The 25,979-nt window shown below is 36.1% G+C and overlaps 1 protein-coding gene across 1 annotated transcript; it reads right to left on the minus strand.

Moving 5' to 3' along the window:
* Positions 1–2,471: 2,471 nt before the first annotated feature.
* On the minus strand, positions 2,472–25,864 carry LOC110631792 (importin beta-like SAD2). Its single transcript, XM_021779772.2, has 22 exons — positions 25,488–25,864; positions 25,074–25,209; positions 24,871–24,958; positions 24,458–24,607; positions 23,390–23,552; positions 22,905–23,089; positions 22,645–22,818; positions 20,420–20,565; positions 20,217–20,340; positions 19,928–20,108; positions 19,551–19,710; positions 19,429–19,470; positions 19,097–19,215; positions 18,815–19,013; positions 18,008–18,139; positions 17,587–17,690; positions 17,260–17,439; positions 16,592–16,731; positions 16,209–16,348; positions 15,934–16,088; positions 3,488–3,611; positions 2,472–3,385 (listed from the first exon to the last, which is right to left on the minus strand). The coding sequence occupies exons 1-22, from the start codon at positions 25,575–25,577 to the stop codon at positions 3,225–3,227; spliced, it is 3,093 nt and encodes a 1,030-aa protein (XP_021635464.2). The 5' UTR covers positions 25,578–25,864; the 3' UTR covers positions 2,472–3,224.
* Between the last annotated feature and the right edge of the window lie 115 nt (positions 25,865–25,979).

The following is a 25,979-nucleotide window of genomic DNA, read 5'->3' on the forward strand; positions in this document are numbered from 1 at the left end:
ATAATAAGAAAACTAGAAACAAATTAAAGTAAAATAATGAATTTCTTCAAAATAACTTGACTTTTTTCTTTCATGACGAAAATAAAAGTCAAAGATATTTTCATTATCCTTTAAAGAAGCAGCGATATTACATATACAATTAAAAATATATGTAAAGGTGAGGTTCACAAACATATATTATAGTGAATTAATGCCATCGTTAAAAAACTTCTAACATATCACCTTTTTTTTAAGAAATTTCTGATACCGCCTAGAATGTATTTAATAGAATATTAAAAATTAATAATTAAATGATACCTTTATAAGTTTTAACTTTTAAAAATAGTAATTATTAAACAAAAAATTTTTAATATTAATATTTAACTCCTTAAGAAGACAAATATTAATAAAGTGTAAAATTAATCTAATTTTTTTAAATATTCAAATAATATTAACAAGAGATTAAAATTTATAAGGATAATTATTAACTTAAACCCCTCAAATTGATATTTAACTCTGCAAGAAGGCATAAATATTAATAGAGTGGAATGTTAATTGATCTCTTTGAATATTCAAAAAATATTAATGAAGTTAAAAGTTACAAAGATAATAATTATCCCTTATTAACCTCGTACCAAACACCTCATTAACTGCAATTATTTGCGTTTTACTTTCACTTCATTATTTGACAGTTTAGTAAAATGCAAAGTAAAAAATATTCAATTTTAGAGCACGAACACTTTAGACCAATTGAGTAGGAGTTGACACTTTATCCTTACCTTCATGTGCTCCTTTCTTGGGTTAGCTCTATGTATATAAGTTGACTCAAATAATTGATTGAGAGTATTGGTATCAATTGGCCTAAAATTATGTCTAAGGAAAATTGAGTTTTCCTAAATTTTCCCTTTGCCCTGTTGGTTTTGGGATGCCTAGATGAACTTACACTCGATTTTTTTTTTTTTTTTTTTGTCAAATGAAAATTAACTCAAATAAAATAAATTAATTAGGAAATCGAGAGAATGAGAATTGAGAGATGAAAAATTAGAGAGTGAAATTTCAAATAGGTTAATACTTTTCCTTTCATCTCTTTTCCTATCAAATGCCCCACCCATTTAACATAGGAATCAGACAAGCTTTTGCTTGAACTATCTCAACTCTTAAAAACTTCTTCTTACTACGTCTACAATCCATCTTAGAGATCCACAACCAAATAAACTAACATAATGTTCATCTACTCCAACTGAACATGCACTGCACACCATTTTTGGGCTCTCACTGCTTAGCAACTAAGCCTCCGAGTGTTATACATACTCTTGATATACCAACTTAATAAAATCTAGTCTCGACACACCACAACATCACTGTCAAAACATACTGAACCGAGCTGCCCAAACATATCACAAACATAAAGTTAAAACAAATACAAAGGAAGGACTCAACAAGGACGAGAATGATCCTATACTTTGCAAGTTACAACACGAGGTATACACAAGACACTTGAAACCTAAAGCAATAAGACCAATTGTGACGGCCCCAAGACTCAGGAGTTGTAATCAGTGCCAGGACTTGGACAGCGCCAGTATACAACCTCGAAATGTAGAAATTGACACTTCTTTGGCCACGGTCCTTCGATTTTTAAGCGCCTCGCAAAACCTGCTTACCTGATTTGTTTTACCATTAGATCACTTATGGGATTCTGTTAATCTAAAGGTACCTCCCAAATGCCCAGAAGCCATTAATCATGAATAACATGCCCAATTCTCTGAACTCCTCGTTGTTTGCCAAAAAATCAACTGATTAAATCTCGACCACGATCGTCGAGTGTCAAAGATGCACAGGGTCAATACCAAATGGGATTTGTAATCTCCATGTTCTCATATCATCTTATTAATAGTTAATTTTTCTGAAAATGTGTCAAAATGCAACGATGAAAGCAATAACTATCCAGCAATTCCAATGATGTTAAGACGCAAGACTGGTCTAAAAACAAAAAGGGGAAGAAATGCCCGAGGAAAGTTCAGCTCCGACGACCTTGTGTTATTCCTATGTCAGGATCGCTGAGAAAATGGCCGGGAAGCTCGCAGCATTTTTTCTAATTTTGCTCTCCTTACTTTTTATGAGAAAAGGGAGATTACATAATGGTGAAAGAATATAACTTAGAGAGAGTTTAATATGAATTATAATAAAATTTAATACTCAAACATCAACGAAAAATATATTTTTTCCCAAAAGAAAGAAAATATATTTTAAGAAAAATAGAAATAAAATTTTTAAGGTAATAGCCTTTTTCTATGCAAAGAAAAGTTCACACGTTTATTGTGTATTTTCCCATATATTGAATTTATTTTTTTAACAAAATGGAAGAAATTCCTAAAGATGAATAAAAAATTGAAAAGCACAATTTTGTTGCAAACCAAGCCGAAGCTTTCATTCAATTAAACACACAATAAGCAAGCAACTCCGAAAATGAAAACAAACGCAAGAACCGCTCCTTTACAAACCAATTGCTTCCTCTTCATTAAACCACATTATATAAAGAATATTCAACTGTTTTACAATCTGTGGCAACCGCTACCCTTAGAACTCCCCTTCCCCCGCCACCCTGCAGCAATAAACCAGAAACTCAAAGAAAACCAATTTTTGATGATGTTTCGTGGACTAATTACAAAATTTTTTTCAAAAAAAAGGAATACTTTCTACCCCTTACCAAAAATTATCATTAAATCCATGCACCACCCCAAATGATTTCCATCCATGTGACATTACCAGACCTTAGACTCTACGCCTGAGACCCTCCTGGGGGTAACATGCCAATATCCCCAGAAGGCAACCGCATAGACACGGTGACAAACTGGAGACCCCATAAATAATACATTTTTTTGGAGGAAAAATAAAAAAGAGCAAAATGACAACACAAACGTGATGAGATAGGCCTCTTCTGACATAGAATTGGCCAGACTCCAAAAAAAAAAAATGAATGCCTCAAACTATGGTGGGTTACAGCACAAAGTTCCCAATCCCAAAATCTACCTAGTATATGGGAACTCAGGCATGCAGTTTACCAATAATCAGAACCTGAAAACCCTTCAGGGCCTACTGATCTCCATGACCATTGAACCAATCAAATATGCTTCAAAGAGACTGGCAATGACTCCCCATCCATCCATAACATACCGAAATGAATGGAACATGCAGTGAATGTGAAAGCAATGCAAATTTTGGCCACATTGCATTCAAGGCTCAAGTTATGAAGCAACAGCAGCCGATGCCTTCTCCATTCTTTCCTTTTCAATCTCCACTCTCCTCTGTTCAGCATGCTGAGCAACACCATTTGCTAGTGCTTGGTGATGGAAGTCCAGTGTCTGTGTAAGATTCTGGAACCTCAATGGATCTGAGGCTTGCATGACTTCATTCAAAGTAACAACAAATAAGAGCATTTGCAAGTCATACGAGACCAAAATAATTGGATGTCAACATAAATATACAATAGGGAAAAAGGTTCCCTCACCTTTGACAGTATCCACAAAAAAAATGAAAGGATCCACCTCATCAATTGGTGATTGCAACTCTTCTTCATCGCTGTAGTCATCATCTGAGTCATCGTCATCGTCATGTGGACGGAAAGCCTTTGCCTGTGACATCCATTGCAGGGGATGATCAAGAAAAAACGAGAGTGTGATTTAAAGCAAACTTTGATACAAGGGATTTATGTGAGAATTAAAATAACCCATAGAACTGGAGACGACCACCTTTCAATATAGAAAAAAGGATGAGAAAATCCATGGATTTTGATGAATCCTTCAAAATCAAAGATTTGACACCAGCCCAGTAGGTGGGATTTTGTGAAATACCTCTCCCTCAACGTACGAATTTCATAAAATTATTCAATATTTCACTTCAATTCCATGGGTTTAAATTGTATTAAGAAACATGGAAGATTGTCCAAATCCTGGATTTGAAAATATAGGCAGCTTCACCCATGAATTTGAACAATTCCATGAGTTGTAAAAAAACATCATCAAAAATAAGTATCTGATAGGGGAATCATAAAACAAAAGAACTCTCAAAGGATTAAAACCAGTGCATAGCCTAGGCCTTACAAGTAATTTGATAGTTGATACAATAACCAAGTAAAAAGTAATTTCATGTATTCCACCCAAAGTACTGAATGATGGCAATGATATCTTAAATAACATCATAATATAAAATAATTAATGTTGGATAAAACCAGCTTAAAATGAATGAAAACATTACAAGAATATAGCAATTGAAGGGTAGGGTCACAGTAGCATCTTCTGGGCATAGGCCAATATTTTGAATTCTTAAAATCAAATAAATAGTGAGAGCAGATCAAGGAAAGCTGGCTACATCCTCCTTCATTCCTTTTTCTGTTTGTCCAGAGCCATCCATAATTAGGGTGCTTGATAGAGATGTTATTGTTTCAGCAGGCCCAGGTGCTATTACTCTTACAAGCCCAAGGCCATTCAAAGTTTATACTAGAAGAAGGAAGGAAGGAAGAGACAAGGAGAGTACTACACAGCTGCAAATGGACGTTGGAGAGAAATATGGAGGAAGGAACATGTGGCTGAAAGCAGTTACTGGAAGGGGAGGAAAACAGAATATAAGGGATGGAGAATAGAGAAGAAGCATTCTGGAATGACTGGGTAATTTTGGGCAGAATTGTTATCTGAACGGGAATCTTCCTGGGGGTTGGATTATCAGCCATTTTATCTTTCTTTTATCTTCCTTTTGTCTTTTCTTTCTATTTGGTAGTTGAATCCATCAATGGAATTGTATTTCCTAATGGTTGTATTGCACTGAAGGTCTATCAAACCTTTGTATTACTTTAATACAATCAATCATAGATCCTATATTGTTCTTGCTTGAGTTAATTTTCTGTTGATAAATATTCCTTACTCTACCAATTTGGTCCGATCTGCCGGATCCATATGCCAAAAACAAGAATGAAGGGAAGAATGAGACAAGCAGAGAGGAAAGTAAGTACCATCGAGGAAGCTATAGCTGCTATGCGCCTAGACCAAAAGCAGAGATTTAGTCGATTGGAAAATATGATAGTAGCAATGGCTAAGGACAAAACGACTATCATGGTGGGAGAAACATCAAATGAAGGTACCTAAACATTTTTGGGCTGATGCAGTCTTCACGGTTTGTTTTCTAATTAATCGTATGCCATCTGTTGTCCTTCACGGTAACATTCCTTATAATGTGTTATTTCCCTCTGAGTCTCTATTTCCCATTGAACCTCATATCTTTGGGTGCACTTGTTTTGTTCATGATGTTCGTCCGCAAGTTACCAAATTGGATCCCGAGTCTCTCAAGTGTGTCTTTCTTGGATACTCTTGTCTTCAAAAGAGGTATCGATGTTTTTCTCTTACTCTTAATAAATATCTTGTATTTGTTGATATTGCATTTTTTGAGTCAATCATCTATGTATGAGATTCTAAGGAAGGAGGATGATCTCTTAATATATACTACGTCTAGTCCTCTCCCATCATCTGATCCTTCAACTCAATACCAATTTGGCCTAAACCACCAATTCATGTTTATTCCAGGACCTTTCCCAGGAGGATGGAAGAGATCCAAGACTTAAATTCTCTACCAGCTTCTTCATTGGGAGATCTAGTTCCTGCTTCTGGTCCTGATTCCGACCTCGATTTATCAATTGCTCTACGTAAAAATAAACACACATGCACTTATCCTATTTCATCTTTTATTTCTTATAATCAGTTGTCTTCTTATTCTTGGTGTTTTGTTATTTCTTTAGACTCTATCCATATTCCCAAAACTGTTGGTGAGGCAATATTCCATCTCAATTGGTGTAATGCTATGAGAGAGACGATGGAGGCTTTAAAGACTAATGGTACATGAGATTTGGCATCTCTGCCCACTGGTGAGAAGGCGGTAGATTCTAAATGGGTGTTCACAGTGAAAGTAAATCCCAATGGATCTGTGGCTCGGTTAAAAACTCGTCTTGTGGCAAAAGGATATGCTCAGAACTATGGAGTTGATTACTTTGATATTTTTTCACCTGTAGCTAAACTTGCTTCTATTAACTTGTTCATTTCTTTAGCAACTATATATGATTGGCCCTTGCACCAGTTGGATATCAAGAATGCTTTTCTTCATAATAATCTTCAAAAAGAGATGTATATGAAGTAAATGCTTTTCTTCATAGTAATCTTCAAGAAGAGTTGTATATGGAGTAACCACCTGGGTTTGTTGCTCAGGGTGAGTCAGGCCAAGTTTGCATGCTGCGCAAATCTCTTTATGGTTTGAAGCAAAGTCCTTGAGCTTGGTTTGGAAGATTTAGTGAGGTGGCACAGCAGTTTAGTATGCAAAAGAGCAACTCTACTCATTCTGTATTTTTTAGGCATTCTGGAAGTGGTCTAATCTTGCTTGTGGTATATGTTGATGACATTGTCATTAGTGGAAGTGACTCTGCTGGCATTTCATCACTTAAGTCATTTCTTCAAACTCAATTTCAAACAAAAGATATGGGTTTGCTGAAATATTTTTTGCGCTTTGAAGTTTCAAGAAGTAAGAAATGCATCTTCTCGTCTCAAAGAAAGTATGTCCTTAATTTATTGGCAAAGTCTAGAAAATTAGGTGCTAAACCATATAGTGCACCAATGACTCCTAACGTTCAACTTACAGCAGGAGATGGTGAGCTATTTGAAAATTCAAAGAGGTATAGGAAATTGATTGGAAAGCTGAATGATCTAACAGTGAATTGTCCAGATATTGCTTACTCTGTTAGTGTTGTTAGTCAGTTTATGTTTTCCCCTATTGTTACTCATTAGCAAGCTTTGGGACGGATATTGTGCTATTTGGAAGGTGCTTCAGGTCGTGGTCATTTGTACAGCAATAATGGGCATTTAAATGTTGAGTGTTTTTCAGATGCAGATTGAGCAGGATCAAAGATTGACCGGAGATTAACAACAAGGTATTGTGTTTTTGTTGGAGCAAACTTGGTGTCGTGGAGGAGTAAGAAGCAAAGTGTGGTTTCTTGTTCAAGCGTTGAATCAGATTATCGGCTATGGCAGAGTCAGAATGTGAAGTTATGTGGGTGCTTCAGTTACTGGATGAGATTGGTCTTAAGGTTCCATTACCTCCAAAATTATAGTGTGATAATCAAGCAGCTATCCATATTGCTTCTAATCTTGTATATCATAAGCGAACTAAACATATCGAGATTGACTATCATTTTATTCGAGAGAAGATTCAACAGAAGGTTGTCCCAACAGGGCATGTCAATACAGGAGAGCAATTGGGAGATATTTTTACAAAAGCTCTAAATGGAGCTCGAGTTGACTACATTTGTAGCAAGTTGGGCATAATTAACATTTATGCTCCAACTTGAGGGGGAGTGTTATGAAACATCAACTTTGTATATTTATTTGTATCCCTAACTTATAGCATAACAAATATGTATTAGCTTAATTATAGGATTACTTTCCTTCTTAGTTATGATCATAATTGTATAAATATGTTATAACCCTTCTTTAAAAATATGAGAAAATATTTTCACATCATCTACGAAAATTCGTCCTAGTGTTCTTCGATGACATTCTGATTTATAGCCGGGATTGGAATTCACACTTAGAACATTTGAGAATAGTTCTTGGGTTGCTTCAACATAATCATTTACATGTAAATCGGAAAAAATGATCCTAGGGGTAGATTTCTGTCGAGTATCTTGGCCACGTGATTTCAGTTAAACGAGTGGAGATGGATCCTGCCAAAGCATCCAGTATACTGAGATGGCCAACACCAAAGACAGTTAAGGCAGTGAGAGGATTCTTGGGTTTGACAGGATATTACCGAAGGTTCATTTTGAACTATGGTCAATTGGCTCAACCTTTAACAACATTACTTAAGAAGGAGAACCAAGGTTTGTTCTAGTGGAATTCTAGCACTCAGAACTCTTTTAATGCATTAAAGAAGGTTGTGGTTTCTTCTCTACTTCTAATCATGCCAAATTTTTCACTGCCTTTCATTATTGAATGTGATGCCTCAGGTAGTGGAGTGGGTGTAGTTCTCATGCAGCTGAATCAGCCTATTGCTTTCTTCAGTAAAGCCATTTCTGATAAATCCACTATCTGTACAGCATATGAAAGGGAATTAATAGCCTTGGTGCCAGCAATTCAACATTGGCGGCCCTATTTAATAGGCCAGAAATTTATTGTGAGAACAGATCATAAAAGTCTCAAGTATCTACTGTTCCAATAGGCCAGTACTCCTGCACAACAATATTGGCTTTCTAAGTTGATGGGTTATCGCATCTTGGTAGAATATAAATCTAGCTCTAGCAATAAGGTGGCGGATGCTCTATCACGTAAAGATGAGGAATTAGAATTGCAATGGATATCTATTTCTCAGTGGGCTGATTGGGGTGAAATTGCAAAAGAGGTGGCTGCTGATGTATTTTTACGAGACATTATTATAGACCTGAAAAGTGGTACTAAATTGCGGCCTAATTTCTCTTATCCAAGATAGGTTGTATTTCAAGGGCAGGTTGGCTATTCCTTCAAAATCTCAATGGATTAATTTCGGAATTTCATGATACGCCTTCTGGTGGTCATTCTGGGGCTTACCGTACTCATCATCGGATGGCATCAAATTTCTACTAGAAAGGAATGATGGGAGCAATTTAGAAGTATGTTGTTGCATGCCTAGTTTGCCATAAACACAAATATGAGGCCCAATCTCCAGCAAGCTTACTTCAACCTCTTCCCATACCAAAACAAATTTGTGAATATGTGGCATTGGATTTCATAACAGGGCTGCCTAGATCATATGGTGTTGATTGTATATTAGTTGTTGTGGATAGACTCTCAAAGTTTGGGCATTTTATTCCTTTGCGCCATCCGTACATTGCAAAGTCACTGAAATTTTTACTAAAGAAGTGGTCAAATTGCATGGACTTCCAAGAACTTTGGTGAGTGCATAGTTGTTAAAGGCGTGCCTGAGGCGCGCCCCAGGCGTCAGGCGATGGAGGCTCAGCTGCCTGCGCCTTAAAACTGTCCAGGCGGGCAACACTGAGAAGGCGTTGCCTAGGCTCAAGGCGCACCCAGGCTCAAGGCGCATTCCAGGCACGCCTCAGCAGTCCCAGGCACCCTATTTAATGAAGGAGACGTTTATAACAGCCCCACTCCATCCCGACAGCAGAAGTAAAAAGAAAAAGGTGAAAAGAAGTTAAGAAGAAGAAGACAAGAAGAAAAAGATTCTAGAAACTTAGCTGATCTCTGCATTCAGGTTTGTTATTCTCGACTTCCTCTTCCATTTCTTGTTCCTTTCTTCCTTTCTTTCTTTCTTTCTCATCATCGGCTTCTTCTCCATCTTCTTTTCTTCCGTCTTGGTAGTTCTCAAGCCATGGCTGCTGCTTTCTTTATTCTTCCTTTCTTCATTGTTGCTAGTTTGCAAGCCATGGCTGCTGCTAGCATGTTTTTTTCTTTTCAATTTTTCTCCCGTTATGCTGCTAAAATTTTCAGTGATCTAGGGTTCAACCTATGCTGTATCTGTTGCTTTTTCTTTGCTCTTCTTTTCTTCATTTTTGCTGGTTTTCAAGCCATAGCTGCTGCTAGCATGCTCTTTTCTTTTCAATTTTCCCTCTGTTATGCTGCTAAAATTTTCGGTGATTTAGATTTCACTCATGCTACATCTGTTGTGTTTTTTTTTTGTTGAGTTGATTTTTTTAATTTGATGACACCAGCTGCTTTATGCTTTTTGATGACATAAGTTGCTAATTGATGACAACAGTTGCTTGTCTGCTTTCTTTTTGCAATTATTTTTCAATTCTCTGTTCAACATTTGGCTATTTATTGATTGCCTCTCACATGCAACCCACTAACCCTTAATTTCTTATATCTTAAATTATAATAAAGAGCAAAAAGACAAGTGAAAATTAACATAAATATATAAAATGACAATAAATAAATTATTTACTATAAAATATAGCACAGCAGCAGTGAATGGGTGTTTGTTGCAAGTTGCAAACATGAATAATATATTGATAATTAAGTTATTAACATATTAATAATTAACATGCTTTTTGCTGTAATAACATAAATAAATAAAATAGTTTAATGGGTGTTTGTTGAATGTTCTTTATTGAATATTTCAAAAATTATTTACGATAATTTTTACTTCTTGAATACAAATATTATTTGAAATGACAATTGAGTGGGTGCTTGTGACTTGTATGTGAGTGATAAATTGCTTTGCTAAACTTGCTATGCTATCGATATAGGGAGTTGATATTTCTTGTTCGGTTGTAAAAGATGGACATTGGAACATCTTCTACTGCCATTGAAGATAAAAGTGGCAATAATAGAAAAGATCCAGCTTAGAAGTATGTGCATTTATTAAAGCCACCAAATACCAATGATCTTGTTTGTAACTTTTGTAATAAAGTTACAAAGGGAGGGATTTACCGAGCTAAGCAACACTTGGTTGGGGGGCATCGCAATGTCACCATGTGCAAAAGGTGTCCAGCACATGTACGTGAAGAAATACAAGACTATATGTTAAAAAGGTAGCAGCAAAGGACTTTTATAAAACTTCTTTTCCTGATTTTGAAGATGTTGAAAGGATGGGTGATGATGAAAACGAATATGAAATTGGTGCAAACATAGAAGTCCCACAGCAAAGAAGTAATAAAGTTGCAAATATGAGAAAGAAGCTAAGGACAAAGGGTCCTATTGATGTATTTTTTGCTCAAAATGCAGAAAGGGAAGTGAAAGATAGAAAGAATGCAAAGTTGAAGCAAACCACCATAAATGAGGCATGTAAAAAGGAATTGCGAGAAAAGGATGTAGGGATATAGCTCGATGGATGTATGATGCGGCAATTCCTTTCAATGCTGCCAATTATCCAAGTTTTCAAGTGATGTTAGAGTCTGTTGGACAATTTGGTATTGGTTTGAAGGCACCAAGTTACTATGAATTACGGGTTCCATTGTTGAATAAAGAAGTTACTAATGTGAAGAATGAATTGAAGTCCTATGAAGAAGAATGGGCAAAGTATGGTTGTTCTATAATGGCAGATGGTTGGACAGATAAAAAGCAAAGGACTTTAATTAATTTCATAGTGAATTCTCCAAAGGGAACAGTTTTCCTTGTGTCTGTGGATGCTTCAGAGTTTTCAAAGACTAGTGAGAAGATGTTTGAGCTGCTTGATAGAATTGTAGAGCGTGTTGGGGAGGCTAATGTGGTTCAAGTAGTGACAGATAATGCTAGCAACTGTGTGCTTGCAGGTAATTTTAAGTTTTAATTTTTATTAAATTATTTAAATTTCATTTTAATTAACAATTGTAGTAAATAAAAACTTCTCATATTCGTTTTGTTTTTAGGAAAGTTGTTACAAGTCAAGCATCCACACTTGTACTGGACTCCTTGTGCTGCCCATTGCTTAGATTTGATTTTAGAAGACATTGGAAAAATGCCAAAATTTCATAACACAATTAAAAGGGCAGTGACAATGAATGGCTACATTTATGTTCGTCCAGGTGTGGTGAACATGTTACAGCACTTCACCAGTGAAAGAGAACTAATTAGGCCTACTGTCACAAGATTTGCAACTGCTTTTCTCACCCTTCAACGCATACATAAGCACAAGACCAATTTGAGAAAAATGTTTACTTCAGAAGAATGGACCACAAGTAAGTGGGCAAAAGAGCAAGCTGGTAAGAAAGTGACTAGTATTGTGATGATGCCTAGTTTTTGGAGTACTATGGTGTACATCTTAAAGATATTTGGTCCATTAGTCCGTGTGCTTCGATTAGTTGATTGTGAGAAAAGGCCTGCAATGGGATATACTTATGAGGCTATGGATAGGGCTAAAGAAGCAATTGCAAAGTTATTTGGTGAAAAGGAAGAAAAATACAAGGCGGTGTTTGAGATCATTGATAAACGATGGGAAAGCCAACTCCACCAACCTTTGCATGCAGCTGGACATTATTTGAATCCTGAATTTTTTTATTCAAATACTCAAATTGCTGCAGATGAAGAGGTTATGACTGGTTTATACACAGTTCTACAAAGGTTGATTCCAACCCAACAAGAGCAAGACAAAATCATGAAACAACTACTTTTGTATCAAAATAGTGCTAGCATATTTGGGATGCCTGTAACAATTAGGAATCGAACAGGAATATCTCCAGGTAACATAATTTTGATCATAAGCATTTAATCTTGTCTTGCAATTTTTTTTAATCATGATTAATATGCGTTATTTTATTAATAGCTGAATGGTGGAATGCTTACGGAGCTTCAACTCCAGATTTGAGAAATTTTGCAATAAAAGTGCTTAGCCTCACTTGTAGTGCATCTGGTTGTGAGCGTAATTGGAGTATCTTTGAGCATGTAAGTAACAAAACATGTCTCTTTACAACTATACTTTTATTCTTTCTTAAAAATTACTTATTAAAATTGTTATATTTTACAGATTCATAGTAAAAAAAGAAATAGGCTAGCTCAACAAAGATTGAATGATTTGGTGTTTGTGAAGTATAATCGGGCATTAAGGCGCCGATATGATGCACGTCACCACATTGACCCCATTTCATTGAAAGACATAGATGATAGTAATGAATGGTTGATGGGTCAAATGGAAGAAGAGTTAGAAAATGATGAACTTGTGTTTGAGGATGACAATTTGACTTGGAATGCGGTTGCTGAAGCTATTGGAGTTGAAGAGGATGCCTACAATACTAGATCCGAGAAAGAAAAAAATATAGCATTTGCAGTTGCTTCAAGATCTATGTCAAAGCATAAAGGAAAGCCACCATCTAGAGCTGATACTCCTTTACTTAGAGAAGAGACATCTTCTGAAGAAGCTGAAGAAGATGAAAATATTGATTTTGAAGAAGATGAGTATGAAGAGAACGAAGCTGAAGGGGAAGATAAAGAAGATCTTAATGCTACTTTTGATATAGATTGAAGTGTAGTGAACTAGTTATGTTGTAATTAGTAATTAGTACTTTAGTTTTGATTACTAATGCTACACTTGAAATAGATTAAGAAGTAAGTAGTTAACTAGTTATTTTGTATTTAGTAATTGGTACTTGACTTTAGTTTTGATTACTAATGCTACTCTTCATATAGATTGAAGAGTAGTTAACTAGTTATTTTGTAACTAGTTAACTAGTTATTTTGTAACTAGTTAACTACTTTCTTTCTTGGATTTTGATTACTAGTATGACTAGTGTCTATCAGGTTAATATGTTAAGATTGTAACACTTTATATTAGTTTCTTAAAATAAAGTAGTTCATTTTTATTCTATTTGGATTGCAAAATTATTATTACCTTATGTTTATTACTTATTATTATGTTTAGTTTTATGATAGTTGAAATTTGATGGAATATTTATATTCTTTTGAATTTTTTTTTTATTTTTGCGCCTCTCTTTGCTAGGGCGCGCGCCTTGCGCCTTGCGCCTAGGCTCTAGGACCCTTGGCGCCTTGGTGCGCCTTGGGCCTTTAATAACTATGGGTGAGTGACAAAGATCCACTTTTCCTCTATAATTTCAGTGAGATGTTTCGAATGCAAGGGACTAGCTCAAGTTTAGCACAGGTTATCATCCACAAACGGATGGTCTAACAGAGGTATTAAATCGCTGTTTGGAATCCTATCTTCATTGCTTTTCATCTGAGCAACCAAAACAATGGTCTAAGTGGCTATGTTGGGCTGAATATTGGTATAATACCAATTTTCAAGTTTCTACTGGAAAAACTCCTTTCGAACTGATTTATGGGCGACAACCTCCAGTGTTGCAAAGGTTTCTACCAGGCGAAACTCGAGTAGAATAAGTAGCTCAAAATTTGCAGGATCGCAATGAGATTTTAAGGCAGCTCACCTTTAATTTACAAAAAGCACAGCAATTAATGATGAAATATGCTAATAAACATCGAAGGGATATGCATTTCTCTGTTGGAGATAAGGTTTTCTTGAAACTAAGGCCTTATATACAGAAATCTGTAACCATTCGTGTCTACCAAAAGTTGGCTGCCCGATATTGTGGACCATTTGAGGTAATTGGGAAGATTGGAGCTGTTGCTTATGAACTAAGGCTGCCTACTTCTTCAAAAATCCATCCTATATTCCATATATCTCAACTGAAGAGAGCCATTGGAGATGACCCTGTTATTACTGATCTGCCTACAAATTTAGAGGAAGCAGAAGGACCTATGGTGGAACCAGAATTCATTTATCAAAGGCGGAGAATCACTCGTAACCGCCAAATTGTGCCACAAGTGCTTGTTAAATGGAAAGGGCGATCCATAGATGAAGCAACCTGGTTGGACGAATCTGATTTCAAGGGACAATTTCGTAATTTCAGCCTTGAGGACAAGGCTGATTCTCAACAGGGTGGTATTGATAGAGATGTTATTGTTTCAGCAGGCCCAAATGCTATTACTCTTACAGGCACAAGTCCATTCAAAGTTTATACTAGAAGAAGGAAGGAAGGAAGAGACAAGGAGAGTACTACACAGCTGCAAATGGACATTGGAGAGATATGGAGAAAGGAAAACGTGGCTGAAAGCAGTTACTGGAAGGGGAGGAAAACTGAATATAAGGGATGACGAATAGAGAAGCATCATTCTGGAATGATTGGGTGATTTTGGGCAGAATTGTTATCTGCATGGGAATCTTCCTGGGGGTTGGATCATCAGCCATTTTATCTTTCTTTTATCTTCCTTTTGTCTTTTATTTCTATTTGGTAGTTGAATCCATCAATGGAACTGTATTTCCTAATGGTTGTATTGTACTGAAGGTCTATCAAACCTTTGTATTACTTTAATACAATCAATCATAGTTCCTATATTGTTCTTGTTTGAGTTAACTTTCTGTTGATAAATATTCCTTACTCTACCAGTGCTGGAGAAATCTCAGCTACTTGCTTTAAATTAACAATGGCTTAGCCTTAACCAGCATAGTTACTTTCAATTAATGATTTGGCTAGCCATGCATCAACCAAATATCAGTTTTTGAAAGTTATTCATCACTCCTTCCACTAAATTTTGGATTTCAGAAATTTATCTTTTGTTACATCAAAATTCTGAAGTCTCTAAACTTTAAACTTCAAGCAGCCACAAGGATTATCCTCTTCAAAGAGTTCACAACTGAAGATGAATCCAGTAATGTGTTGCCATATCACACTTAATACAGTAGCCATTCTTTAGTAGTGAAGATAATGTGAAAGAAGTTGCAAGATGAAAAAGAAAGTGGTAATAGGGCAAGGGAAAATGAAAATGTAGGTGCATCAACATTCTAAAAAACAAATACATGCACATGCATTTATGTAATAGTGAACACTAGTTCTCGATCACAGAGCAATTTGATTCATATATCAAACCTGAGGGTTTAAGATAAAAACATAAAACACTCTTCCTAACCCTAAATTTATATAAAAGGCTACATGTACTACCAACATATTTGAAAAACATACAACTCAACTCAACTAAGCCTTTATCCCAAATATTTGGGGTCGGCTATATGGATTTGCTTTCTCCACTCTGAACGATTTTGGGTTAAATCCTCAGAAATGTGTAATGCTTCTAGATCATGTTGTACTACTCTCCTCCAAGTCAATTTAGGTCTACCCCTTTTTTTCTTTCTATCCTCTAACCTAATGTGCTCTACTTGTCTAACTGGAGCCTCCGTATGTCTACGCTTCACATGACCAAACTACCTCAATCTCCCTTCTCTCAACTTATCTTCAATTGGCACCACTCCTACCTTTTCTCTAATTCTCTCATTACGGACTTTATCTAGTCTAGTATGGCCACTCATCCACCTTAACATTTTCATCTCTGCAACTCTTATCTTAGATGCATACGACTCTTTCAGTGCCCAACACTCACTACCATATAACATAGCCGGTCGTATGGCTGTACGGTTTCAATAAATGAAGATACAAGGAAATGCACACACCTGTGCGGCTAACTTTTGAAGTTTAATGCTGTCAGCTTCATCTCCATCCTCAGTATCAACTCCCATGTCCTTGTCAGACCCTTCACCATCATCTTCATCATCAGTTTGGAAACCATCCATATCATCATCTTCAGCTTCTTCTTCCTTTGCAGCTTCTGTCCACACACACACAATACCAATGAGTATTAATATAACAAAAATTCATGATGAAAAAAATAACAGGGAAGACAGGCAGGACTGGATGGAAGGAAGGAGAAGGTGGAAGTCAGAGAGACCTGCAACTTGATCCTTATATGCAACTAGGAGATCAAGAGTGGTCCTGAAAACACGCTCCAAGGCCTCTCCTGGTAATTGAGTTGCAGGAAGTGCAAGTAGTGATGTCAACCCCAAGCAACAAACTTTTTTGTCATGCTCCCTGTGCCAGAAATTTCTTAGATGACCCAAACAAACCAAAACGAAAGTTGTACAATATAAAAATTGATTTGAAGATGTAACCCCTAGTTCATCACATAAATAAAGCCCAAGGGCTTAGAAATGAAGGACATGACAGATTACCTTTCAAAATTAACCAATGTAAAAATTGATTTGAAGATGTAACCCCTAGTTCATCACATAACTAAAGCCCAAGGACTTGGAAATGAAGCACATGACAGATTACCTCTTAAAATTAGCACGTGCGCCACTCTTTTTCACTTGTTGCAACATCTGGAACCAAAGGTTGAAAATCTCAGCAGCAACACCAAGCTTTTGCAGTATGCTTAGCGTCAAAGCTGCATTATAGTAAAGGGCATCTGCAATCTGCAGCAAATACATATGCCTTATGCTAAAAAGAAATGTTAATTCAACCTTCAACAAAGACCATTATACTAAACGAACATCTAAACAGTTGACAAAAAGTTTGTTTACATGCAAAACACAAATGAGACCTGCACTATCACTAATGAAAGAAAAGAAAGGAAAACTCAGCAATATCACTTTATTCATTATTCTGTTTCACAGATTATTTTGAGCAGGTTGACACATTCAATAACAAGTTTGATTAAAAAAAAAATTAAATTAAAAGTATTGTCAATTACCTAGCTGAAGAAAAAATATATAGCAAGGTTAAAAAGACAAAAATGTTAATTAGAAATGTGCAGAAATTGAGATGGTTCAGAAAAGTGTATGGATGGAGAAGAACATAAGAATTTTTACAAATCATTATTAAGAATGGTCACCAGTTATAAAGAGGAAAAGTCATGAGAGACAGGAATCAAGGAAGTGAGATGAAAAGGATAATTCTCATGAAAAAGAGGCTCTTGAAGTAAAGTGATAGCTGACTCATACCACTTGAATGAGAAGACATTTCAAGTATGATTTTTCTGCTCGATGCAACCGCTCAACAGTGATTCTCAGATATGGCTCAACCCACTGATCCACCTGACCTTTACAATTCTGGAAAACAACTTCAATCAGCTTTGGTGCTGGCTCAATATCATTGTCCTCCAAATTTCTATCTGTCATGATCTACAAAAAGAGGAATAAAAAACATACATCAGATTAGCCAGACAGCCAGAGTGAATAAAATAGATGAATTTTTTTTTCCCTGTTTTCGTATGCCAATCAAACAGATAGCAACAAAGAAAAATTTCCAATAATTCAAAAGGAACTCACAGATGAAATCATAGTCCAAAGGCTTTGTTGGTAATCCGGATCCTTGCAAGCGAGGAAATTTGCAGTTCCCCTTGATATGTAGTTGTCCAAGGGAACCAGAATATCTGCATCGAAATTGAGAGTCATGAGAAACAACATACAAAAGTTTCTTCGAGGAAAATAAAGTCTGGAGAAGTTCTGTAAATCACAACGTTACAAGTTATAAGTCAGTGCAATAGATACTCGCATTTAGTTTTTCTTTCCTCAAGAGGTAAAAAGGTGCACACAAGTTAATTTCCCCACTATATCTTGTTAATTCCCCATAAGTGATTCCAATATATATAACAACCTAAGTGTAAAACACCAATTACAGCGATAACAGCAAAGATATCCCAAACAGAGGAATAACTCGTTGCATTTCACAGAAATACTGAATACGCACTTTGAAAGAAGTCAATAGCCCAATCTGCCAATGCTTCCATCATCAAAGGCCAAAGACTCCACATATCCAGAGATATTGTTGGAGAGAAAAAGGTCATATATGAAACAATTTCCAGAACTTCTTCAAACACCTCTGTAAAAATACATAGCCAGAAAAGATATGTATTAATGAGAAAATTTGAGCAATAAAATGAAAGGCACAATTTAATATCAAAGTTTATATATATATATATATATATATATATATATATATATATATATATATATTTTTTTTTTTTTTTTTTTTTTTTTTTTCCGGAATGCTTTGCTGAATGATTGATATCCTAGCCATATAAAATGGGCAACATTATAAATCAACTTCTAATTTGAGAAAAATTACTTCAAACTGGAATAAATACACAAGCAAATGTGGGATCTAAGATTCCACAATCCCATTTAGTTTGATTTTACAGTTCTCAATTAGGTTACAAGATGCAAAAGAATCAGTATTTCAGTGTGACCCAAGGTAAAGAGAACGGATAGTGCTTGGAATTTCTCACCACTATTGATTATGCCAAAGGGACAATGCTCCTTGGCCTTCAAAACATTACAAAATGATTGCATAGTATCTGAGACAACTAGTTATGCAAGCACAAGCAGATTATCCAAAAAAATTTTAACTAGTGCTTAGACTTTATCACAACAATGTATGCCGGTTCCAACCATCCAAGCAGCAGAAATCATGGACATGCAGGCACACCCACAAACAGAGAGAGTGAAGAAAACGGATTAACATGCAATGCAGGTATTCCCACAAGCAGATACCAACCTTGACCATCAGTTGTCAACATTTTACGCATTATAGGCAGCAAAGTTGGCTCAATCTGGACAAAAAGTTGAGGAAGCCTGCTAACTGATTCAAGAATTGTGCTTATAGCTCGTAAACAACCAACTGCTGCCAAAGCACCAGGATCATCGGCTTCATCATCAGCTTCTGCAGTGTTCATACACCTCCAAAATGCAGCAGCCTGAAAACAGAAAATAATAGGAGTCTCAAGAAGAACAGAAATTCCAACAGAATGTTTTAGCAGAAAAATTAAACAAGCATTACCAAATTCTGGCATAAGCCTAGAGCATAAGGTGCCATCTCCTCACCAAACTTGTCCACTATAGTTTCCAGAGTAAAAACCAGGTCCTCATTCTCCACCTCATTCATTAGTTTAAAGAACTCTAGAGGAAGTAGAGAAAAGAGTTATATCACCAAACTTTTTATCTGAAGGTAAATGGTCTATCTTATTAATTCTGTAGAGTTGAGTGAAAAATAAAAAGAAAATAAAACAGAAATGAATGATGGCCGAGGTTTATAAACTTCATGGTTGACAGGCTCCAAGCACTCAAAATAAAGATCATTAATAAAATAAAAAGGTATCAAAAGCAACATACCATCAAGCAGTTGAGGAAGAATAGGGCGGATTTCATTTAAATCTGCATCATGAGCATGTCCATTTAGAGAGGCAAATAAACAATTAGAGAAGCAGTTTCAGAAAGAGTACGGAGATACATACCCTTGCAAGCTTCAACAAAGCTTCGCAATGCAAAAACTGAATCAACACGAACAGGAAGCTCTGGATCACGTAGCCCAGAAACAACACTGTGCAAGGCTTTAAGGAAATTGTTCTGGTCTGAGAAGTTAATGTGAGCATATTGTCCAGCAACCCAAGCCGCCTAATATCCACAAGAGCTAAATAAATAAATCAATACTTCAAGGAAAAATCACATTAGAAGACAACTTGCAATTTAGACTTTGTAACCTTCAAAAAATCAAGTTCATCTAAGGATAAGATCCAAGTGCAGGTACAACTAAAGCAAATTGTCAATGCAAAATACAGATATCAAAAAATAACAACAATAATAATAACAATAAAAAAGAAATGTAACAAACCTTTGCTCTAAGATGACCAACAGGGCTGTTAAACTCAGGGAAAACATGTTGCACCAACATTCGCTCCAGTTCGGATTTGTAAGGTTCCGTTTGTTTCAGTTTATCACAAAGTGCCCCAATAGAGAGTAGAGCACCATCTTTTTGTCGATAGGGCTTATATTCTACTGGTGCTTCATCATACCTGCACAGAGAGAGGGGGGGAGGGGGGGCGAGAAAAGGGCAAAACAAAACCTTTAAAGCACTGATTTATTTTAGGCTTCTTATTGCATACCTCGACTAGAAGGAATACCTCTTAAAAATTCCTACAATGAATTGAATAAACTTTTGAAGGTTCTCCTTCCCACGTTTTCTAACCAATTCACTGACAAAATCCATCGAAGCAGTCCTCGGGCTGTACAAATCCTCAATAATATCTGCATCAAAGCAAGTTACGCAAAATCTGTAGTGCAAATTCTATGCCCTTCAAAAAATTAACCATATTTCCACACTCACCATAACCTTTCCTGACGTATTCATGAGGGTCTTCGTCCCAAAGCTTTTGATCATTGTCATTGAAGCACATAAGAGGAAAAACAATCTCAAAAATAAGCACATCAAGACGTGGCTGCAGGAGATTATACATGCTATTCTTTGATATACTGCATGTAAAAGACATTACAAAACACCAGTAAAAAAAAATGCAGCAACAGTGCAGCAAACAAAAATTAATAATCTTGATATAAATGTGAGGAAAACTCCATAACTCAACTCAACTAAGCCTTTATCCCAAGAATTTGAGGTCGGCTATATGGATTCACTTTCTCTATTCTAAACGATTTTGGGTTAAATTCTCAGAGATGTGTAATGCTTTTAGGTCATGTAGTACTACTCTTTTCCAAGTCAGTTTAGGTCTACCCCTCCTTTTCTTTCTATCCTCTAACCTAATGTGCTCTACTTGTCTAACTGAAGCCTCCGTATGTCTATACTTCACATGACCAAACCACCTCAATCTTCCTTCTCTCAACTTATCCTCAATTGACACCACTCCTGCCTTTTCTCTAATACTCTCATTACGGAATTTATCTAGTCTAGCATGACCACTCATCCACCTTAACATCCTCATCTCCGCAACTCTTATCTTAGACACATACAACTCCTTCAGTGCCCAACACTCACTACCATATAACATGGCCGGTCGTATAGCTGTACAGTAAAATTTTCCTTTCAACTTATTAGGAATTTTGCGATCACATAAAACTCTCGTGGCACTTCTCCACTTCAACCGTCCGGCTTTAATCCTATTACTAACATCCTCCTCACATCCCCCATCTACTTGAAAGATTAAGCCGAGATATTTAAAGTGATTACTTTGGGGCAGTACCACTACATCCAAACTAACTCCTTCCCTATTACCAGTTCGGCCTTCACTGAACTTGCAATGCATGTATTCTATTTTCATTCTACTTAACTTAAAACCCTTTAACTCTAGAGTACTTCTCCAAAATTTCAACTTTCTATTGACTCCTTCTCGCGTCTCATCTATCAGAATTATATCATCTGCAAACATCATGCACGAAGGGATACTCTCTTATATATGTTTCGTCGATTCATCTAAAACTAATGTAAAAAGGCAAGGGTTTACAGCTGAACCTTGGTGTAATCCAATTGAGATAGGAAAATCTCTTGTGTCCCCTCCCACTGTGTGCACAATAGTAGTTGCTCCTTCATACACATCTTTCAACACTTGTATGTACCTAATAGATACCCTCTTTTGTTCTAACACTCTCCATAAGACATCTCTTGGAACACTATCATAAGCCTTCTCCAAATCGATAAAAACCATGTATAGATCTTTCTTCACATCTCTATATTTTTCCATCAAACTTCTAATGAGAAAGATCGCTTCTATAGTTGAACAACGGGCATGAAACCAAATTGATTGGGAGAGATAGAAATGTCATGACGTAGTCGATGTTCCACAACTCTCTCCCACAACTTCATAGTATGACTCATAAGTTTAATTCCCCTGTAGTTCGAGCAACTCTGTATGTCTCCCTTATTTTTAAAAATAGGTACTAAAATACTCCTCCTCCATTCATCAGACATTTTCTTTGAATTTAGAATTTTATTAAACAATTTATTTAACCATGCCACTCCCATATCTCCCAAACGCTTTCATACTTCAATTGGTATTCCATCGGGTCCACAAGCTTTACTCACTTTCATTCTCTTAAGTGCTTTCTTTACTTCTAAAGATCTAATCCTTCTAGTATAATTCACATTCTTTTCTATTGCTCTGTAGTCTATATTCACGCTATTACCAGTTTGACTATTGTGAGGAAAACTCCATAATGATATGAAAACCATGCAAGTTAGACGCTTCATAAAAGTGAGCACTTTCTAATGAGAATGAAAAGTTAGCTAAAGTAGTTTAAAGATCAACTATAAGATCCTGACCAAGTTCTGCCCACAAGAAGTAAGCCACACACACAAGCAAACCATGAGGTCAAAATGTCAAATGCAACGTGCAAGCTAAACACACAAGGATATATCTTCATTCCATTAGACTAGTTGGAACATGTGATCAAATCTGACAGAAGAGTCTCCTTTCCACAAATATAAGTTACCATATAATAATGTCTGTGAGAAGTTTAACACACTGGTTTGTGACAATGTGAAATGCAACGATAAAAAGGAATAAAAACTTTAATATATGTAAATAAAAAAATTGCACTTACCTGTTACTTATATACTGCAGAATTAGGTTTGTAACTCTGTCAGGTAAATATCCACCAACACGTACCACATTCAACAAATTCAAGTGGCACTCCAAAATCTTCCCTGCATAATTCTTCTGAAACATTTGAGCAAAAGCTCTGTTTTCTTGGTTTTGGAGTTTCAAATCTCCAAATCTGCAATTGTTTAAATGGCCAGAAGTCAAAAACAAGCTGCATAGCTCCTTCAAATATTCAAAAGTTATTTTAGTTTGAAAACACACCGAGTGTACAGCCTGTTCAAAATGTGAACTGTCCATTTCTTCACCTTCCACCACCCCCATGACTTCCTAAGCTCCTGATCTACAGGCTGACCCTCTGCAGGAACAGGCCTCTCCAAAACATTTAAGAAAAGAATCATCCAAGCATTGAAGACATTTGGATCAAATAGCTGTTTTGGAATCTCCAACTGAAAAGAAATGAAAATAAACAGGACATGTAAATCATCCGAAATACAGAAATAATGCTATCCATAGGAACTATCAAATAATACTATGCATATTCTCATGACAACAATAAGCTTAATCAAAGAGGTTTACAAACAAAACAAAAAGCAAAATAAGTTGCAATGGGACTTGATGAACACCTCAGAACAAACAAAATACATGCTAAACAAAAACAAAATATAGCACCAAAAAGTATTCAGTATGTTTCTGAACAAATGGTACACAACAAGAATTTGTTGTCTGCTTTTAAACATTAAGCTTACATATATAGATGACCAGAATATTTTACAAATAAGCTTGATCAAATCTGCTACTTCCAATGATGGATTTGCAATCTGGACCAGCCTGTTGAAAATACTGAGAATGTGTGGGAATGTCTCCTCAACAATACGATAAACAGGGGTCCTCTCCTCATCAGACTTGAACCTAAAATAATAAAATAAAAGGTAGATTTCAAAAATGCTGGCATACATGGTTTAGCATCTTTCCTAAATAGGGATTGATTGAGATCAACAAAATCAGAAAATGAATTGATGTGTTCACAACCACACTCCCAAGTAACACACTCAACAAATGGAAAGATAAGAAAAAAAATTAAAAAAAAAAAAAAAAAAGAACGCCTGCAGTTAGTAGCCTCCACCCAAACCCTGCCTCCTTCTAAATTTTCTGTGCTCATGGGACAGGGTTAAAAATCCTACTTAAACAATCCATAAAGGATTCCTTAAATAAATTCATTACAGCAGTAAAGAGCTGCGACATAAATTCAAGATCCCTAGCTCCAAAAGGAACGGAAATTTAAAAAGAAAAACGTACAAGATCAATACAAAATCATTGGCTCAACCAAATTTTATAAGCTTTGCAAAAGTTTGAGAATGAGAAACAAATACCATGGGCTGAAAATCTAAAGATAGAGTACTCACTTTCTCTCATTCAGGTATTCATAAGGCAAGGAAGGTTTCCTTCCCATGACAGGCTTCAGAATTTTACACATGCAAAGGAAGGAAAGCTGTACACAAATAAGAGTGCACGCCAAATACATATTGACAAAGCCATCATCACTTAGTTTTGGTTCTCTTTATCCATTATTTCAAAAAAGAGTGACAGACAACCTCTAATATGCATATACGTATGCAGTCAGTACTATATCAGGTCAAAAAGCATATGCATTCATTTATTCGTCTTCCCTATATGCAGTCAACAAAGGTTCAGAAATTTGAGAAATGTACAAAGGGAAGGAAAAAAAAAAAGCACATTGAAAGCAATCAGTTAACCTTATAGGCTGAAGTATTCACACTGAATAAACAACATAACAATCATAAGCATATCCTTACTCATATTTTCTAGAAAGAATACGCAAAACAAAAAGAGCTCCATAAACTTGCTGATCTTGTAAATTATGTTTGATCCAATCCAGAAGACATGGCCACTGCTCAGGGTAATCAGCATGGATAATTGTCTTGAGGCACTCACCCAACTGTACCCTGTATATCATGGCATTTGATATTAGAGCAAGTAAAATGAAAGTGCTCTCATTCTAAAGAATCTAATCAATCAAGCAATCTGCTCTATAAACAAAACCACAAATAGAAAGAATATCATAGAATACAAAAAAAAAAAATCGTAAAAACAAATTTACAGGAACAAAACACAACTTGAAAACTGAATGCTGTACTCCTGCTGTAAAGAAGGGTGTCATAAAAGCAAACCACAAGTATTGAAACAGTAAAAATCCAACGAATTATACCTCAACAAAGGAGGAACCTGCACAACAAACAGAAGGATGTGATCCCTCACCATATCCTTATCACTTTGCGATATCTTTGATCGCTCATCTACATCAAATAAAAATTCAAATAATGATTACACGTAAATAGACACTTCATATGGATGTAATGCAAATATCTACACGTGCTGTTTCTTTAAGAAATAAGAAAATTATGAGGATACCAGGCTCATGAGGTGCCCAATTCTTTGCAATGAAGTTCTTGAAATGAATACTAGCAACTTGCCGCACTGCCATATCGCAATTATTGTCCACGATGATCTGCAGCAACCTCACCAGATGCTGAGGCGTGTACTGGAACTGCAAAAATACATAATTTTAACAACTCAACTATGCCAAACTCAGATCGATTAAGCACAACTAATGGAAGAAACACGACAATAATTCGATCACTTAAGTGCCCAAAAACTAATCCAAAATAAACAACTGGCACAATTAAATAATCAACTATAAACCGCAATTCTCATCAAGTAAAGCAAATCATCCATGTCAAGTTAATAACTTCAATCCGACAAGTTCTTAAATAAGATGAAAACAAACTGAAAACTAATCAATTTCAAGAAGACAAATAAGAAAACCTTATTGAGGTTTTGCTCGGCGGCTTTGCGTTCATCGGGATTAGGGCTGAGGGCAGCTTGAAGAATTAAAGCTAGGCTAGGGAGATCCATAGACGGAATATTAAGAATCAATAACTGGACTAAGAATTGAATTCCAAACCCGAAATTCAAAAATCGAGATTGATCTTGGAGGTAACTAAACCCTAGCTGGAGCTCAACTGTAACCAGAAAGGGCGTCTCCGAGTTTAGAGAGAGAAAAAATAAGGAGGGGCAGAGAGACACAGACAGAGTGAGGGTTGCGGAGCGAGACAGGTAGAGTGGTGAGTATTTGAATCTTTAGGGTTTACGGTAGTTTAACTAGAAAATAACAAACAAATACAACATTATACCGTACTTTGTCTCTGCCCGTTCACTTCTCTGGTTGACTTGGACCCTGACTCGGGTACACTGGGGCTTCGCGGGTTAACGTTCTGTTTGGCGACACGGATGAGAGAGAAAATCATTGCCTAGTGA

This window comes from Hevea brasiliensis, chromosome 6 (genome assembly GCF_030052815.1).
Source record: "Hevea brasiliensis isolate MT/VB/25A 57/8 chromosome 6, ASM3005281v1, whole genome shotgun sequence".
In the NCBI taxonomy this organism is placed as follows: domain Eukaryota; kingdom Viridiplantae; phylum Streptophyta; class Magnoliopsida; order Malpighiales; family Euphorbiaceae; genus Hevea; species Hevea brasiliensis.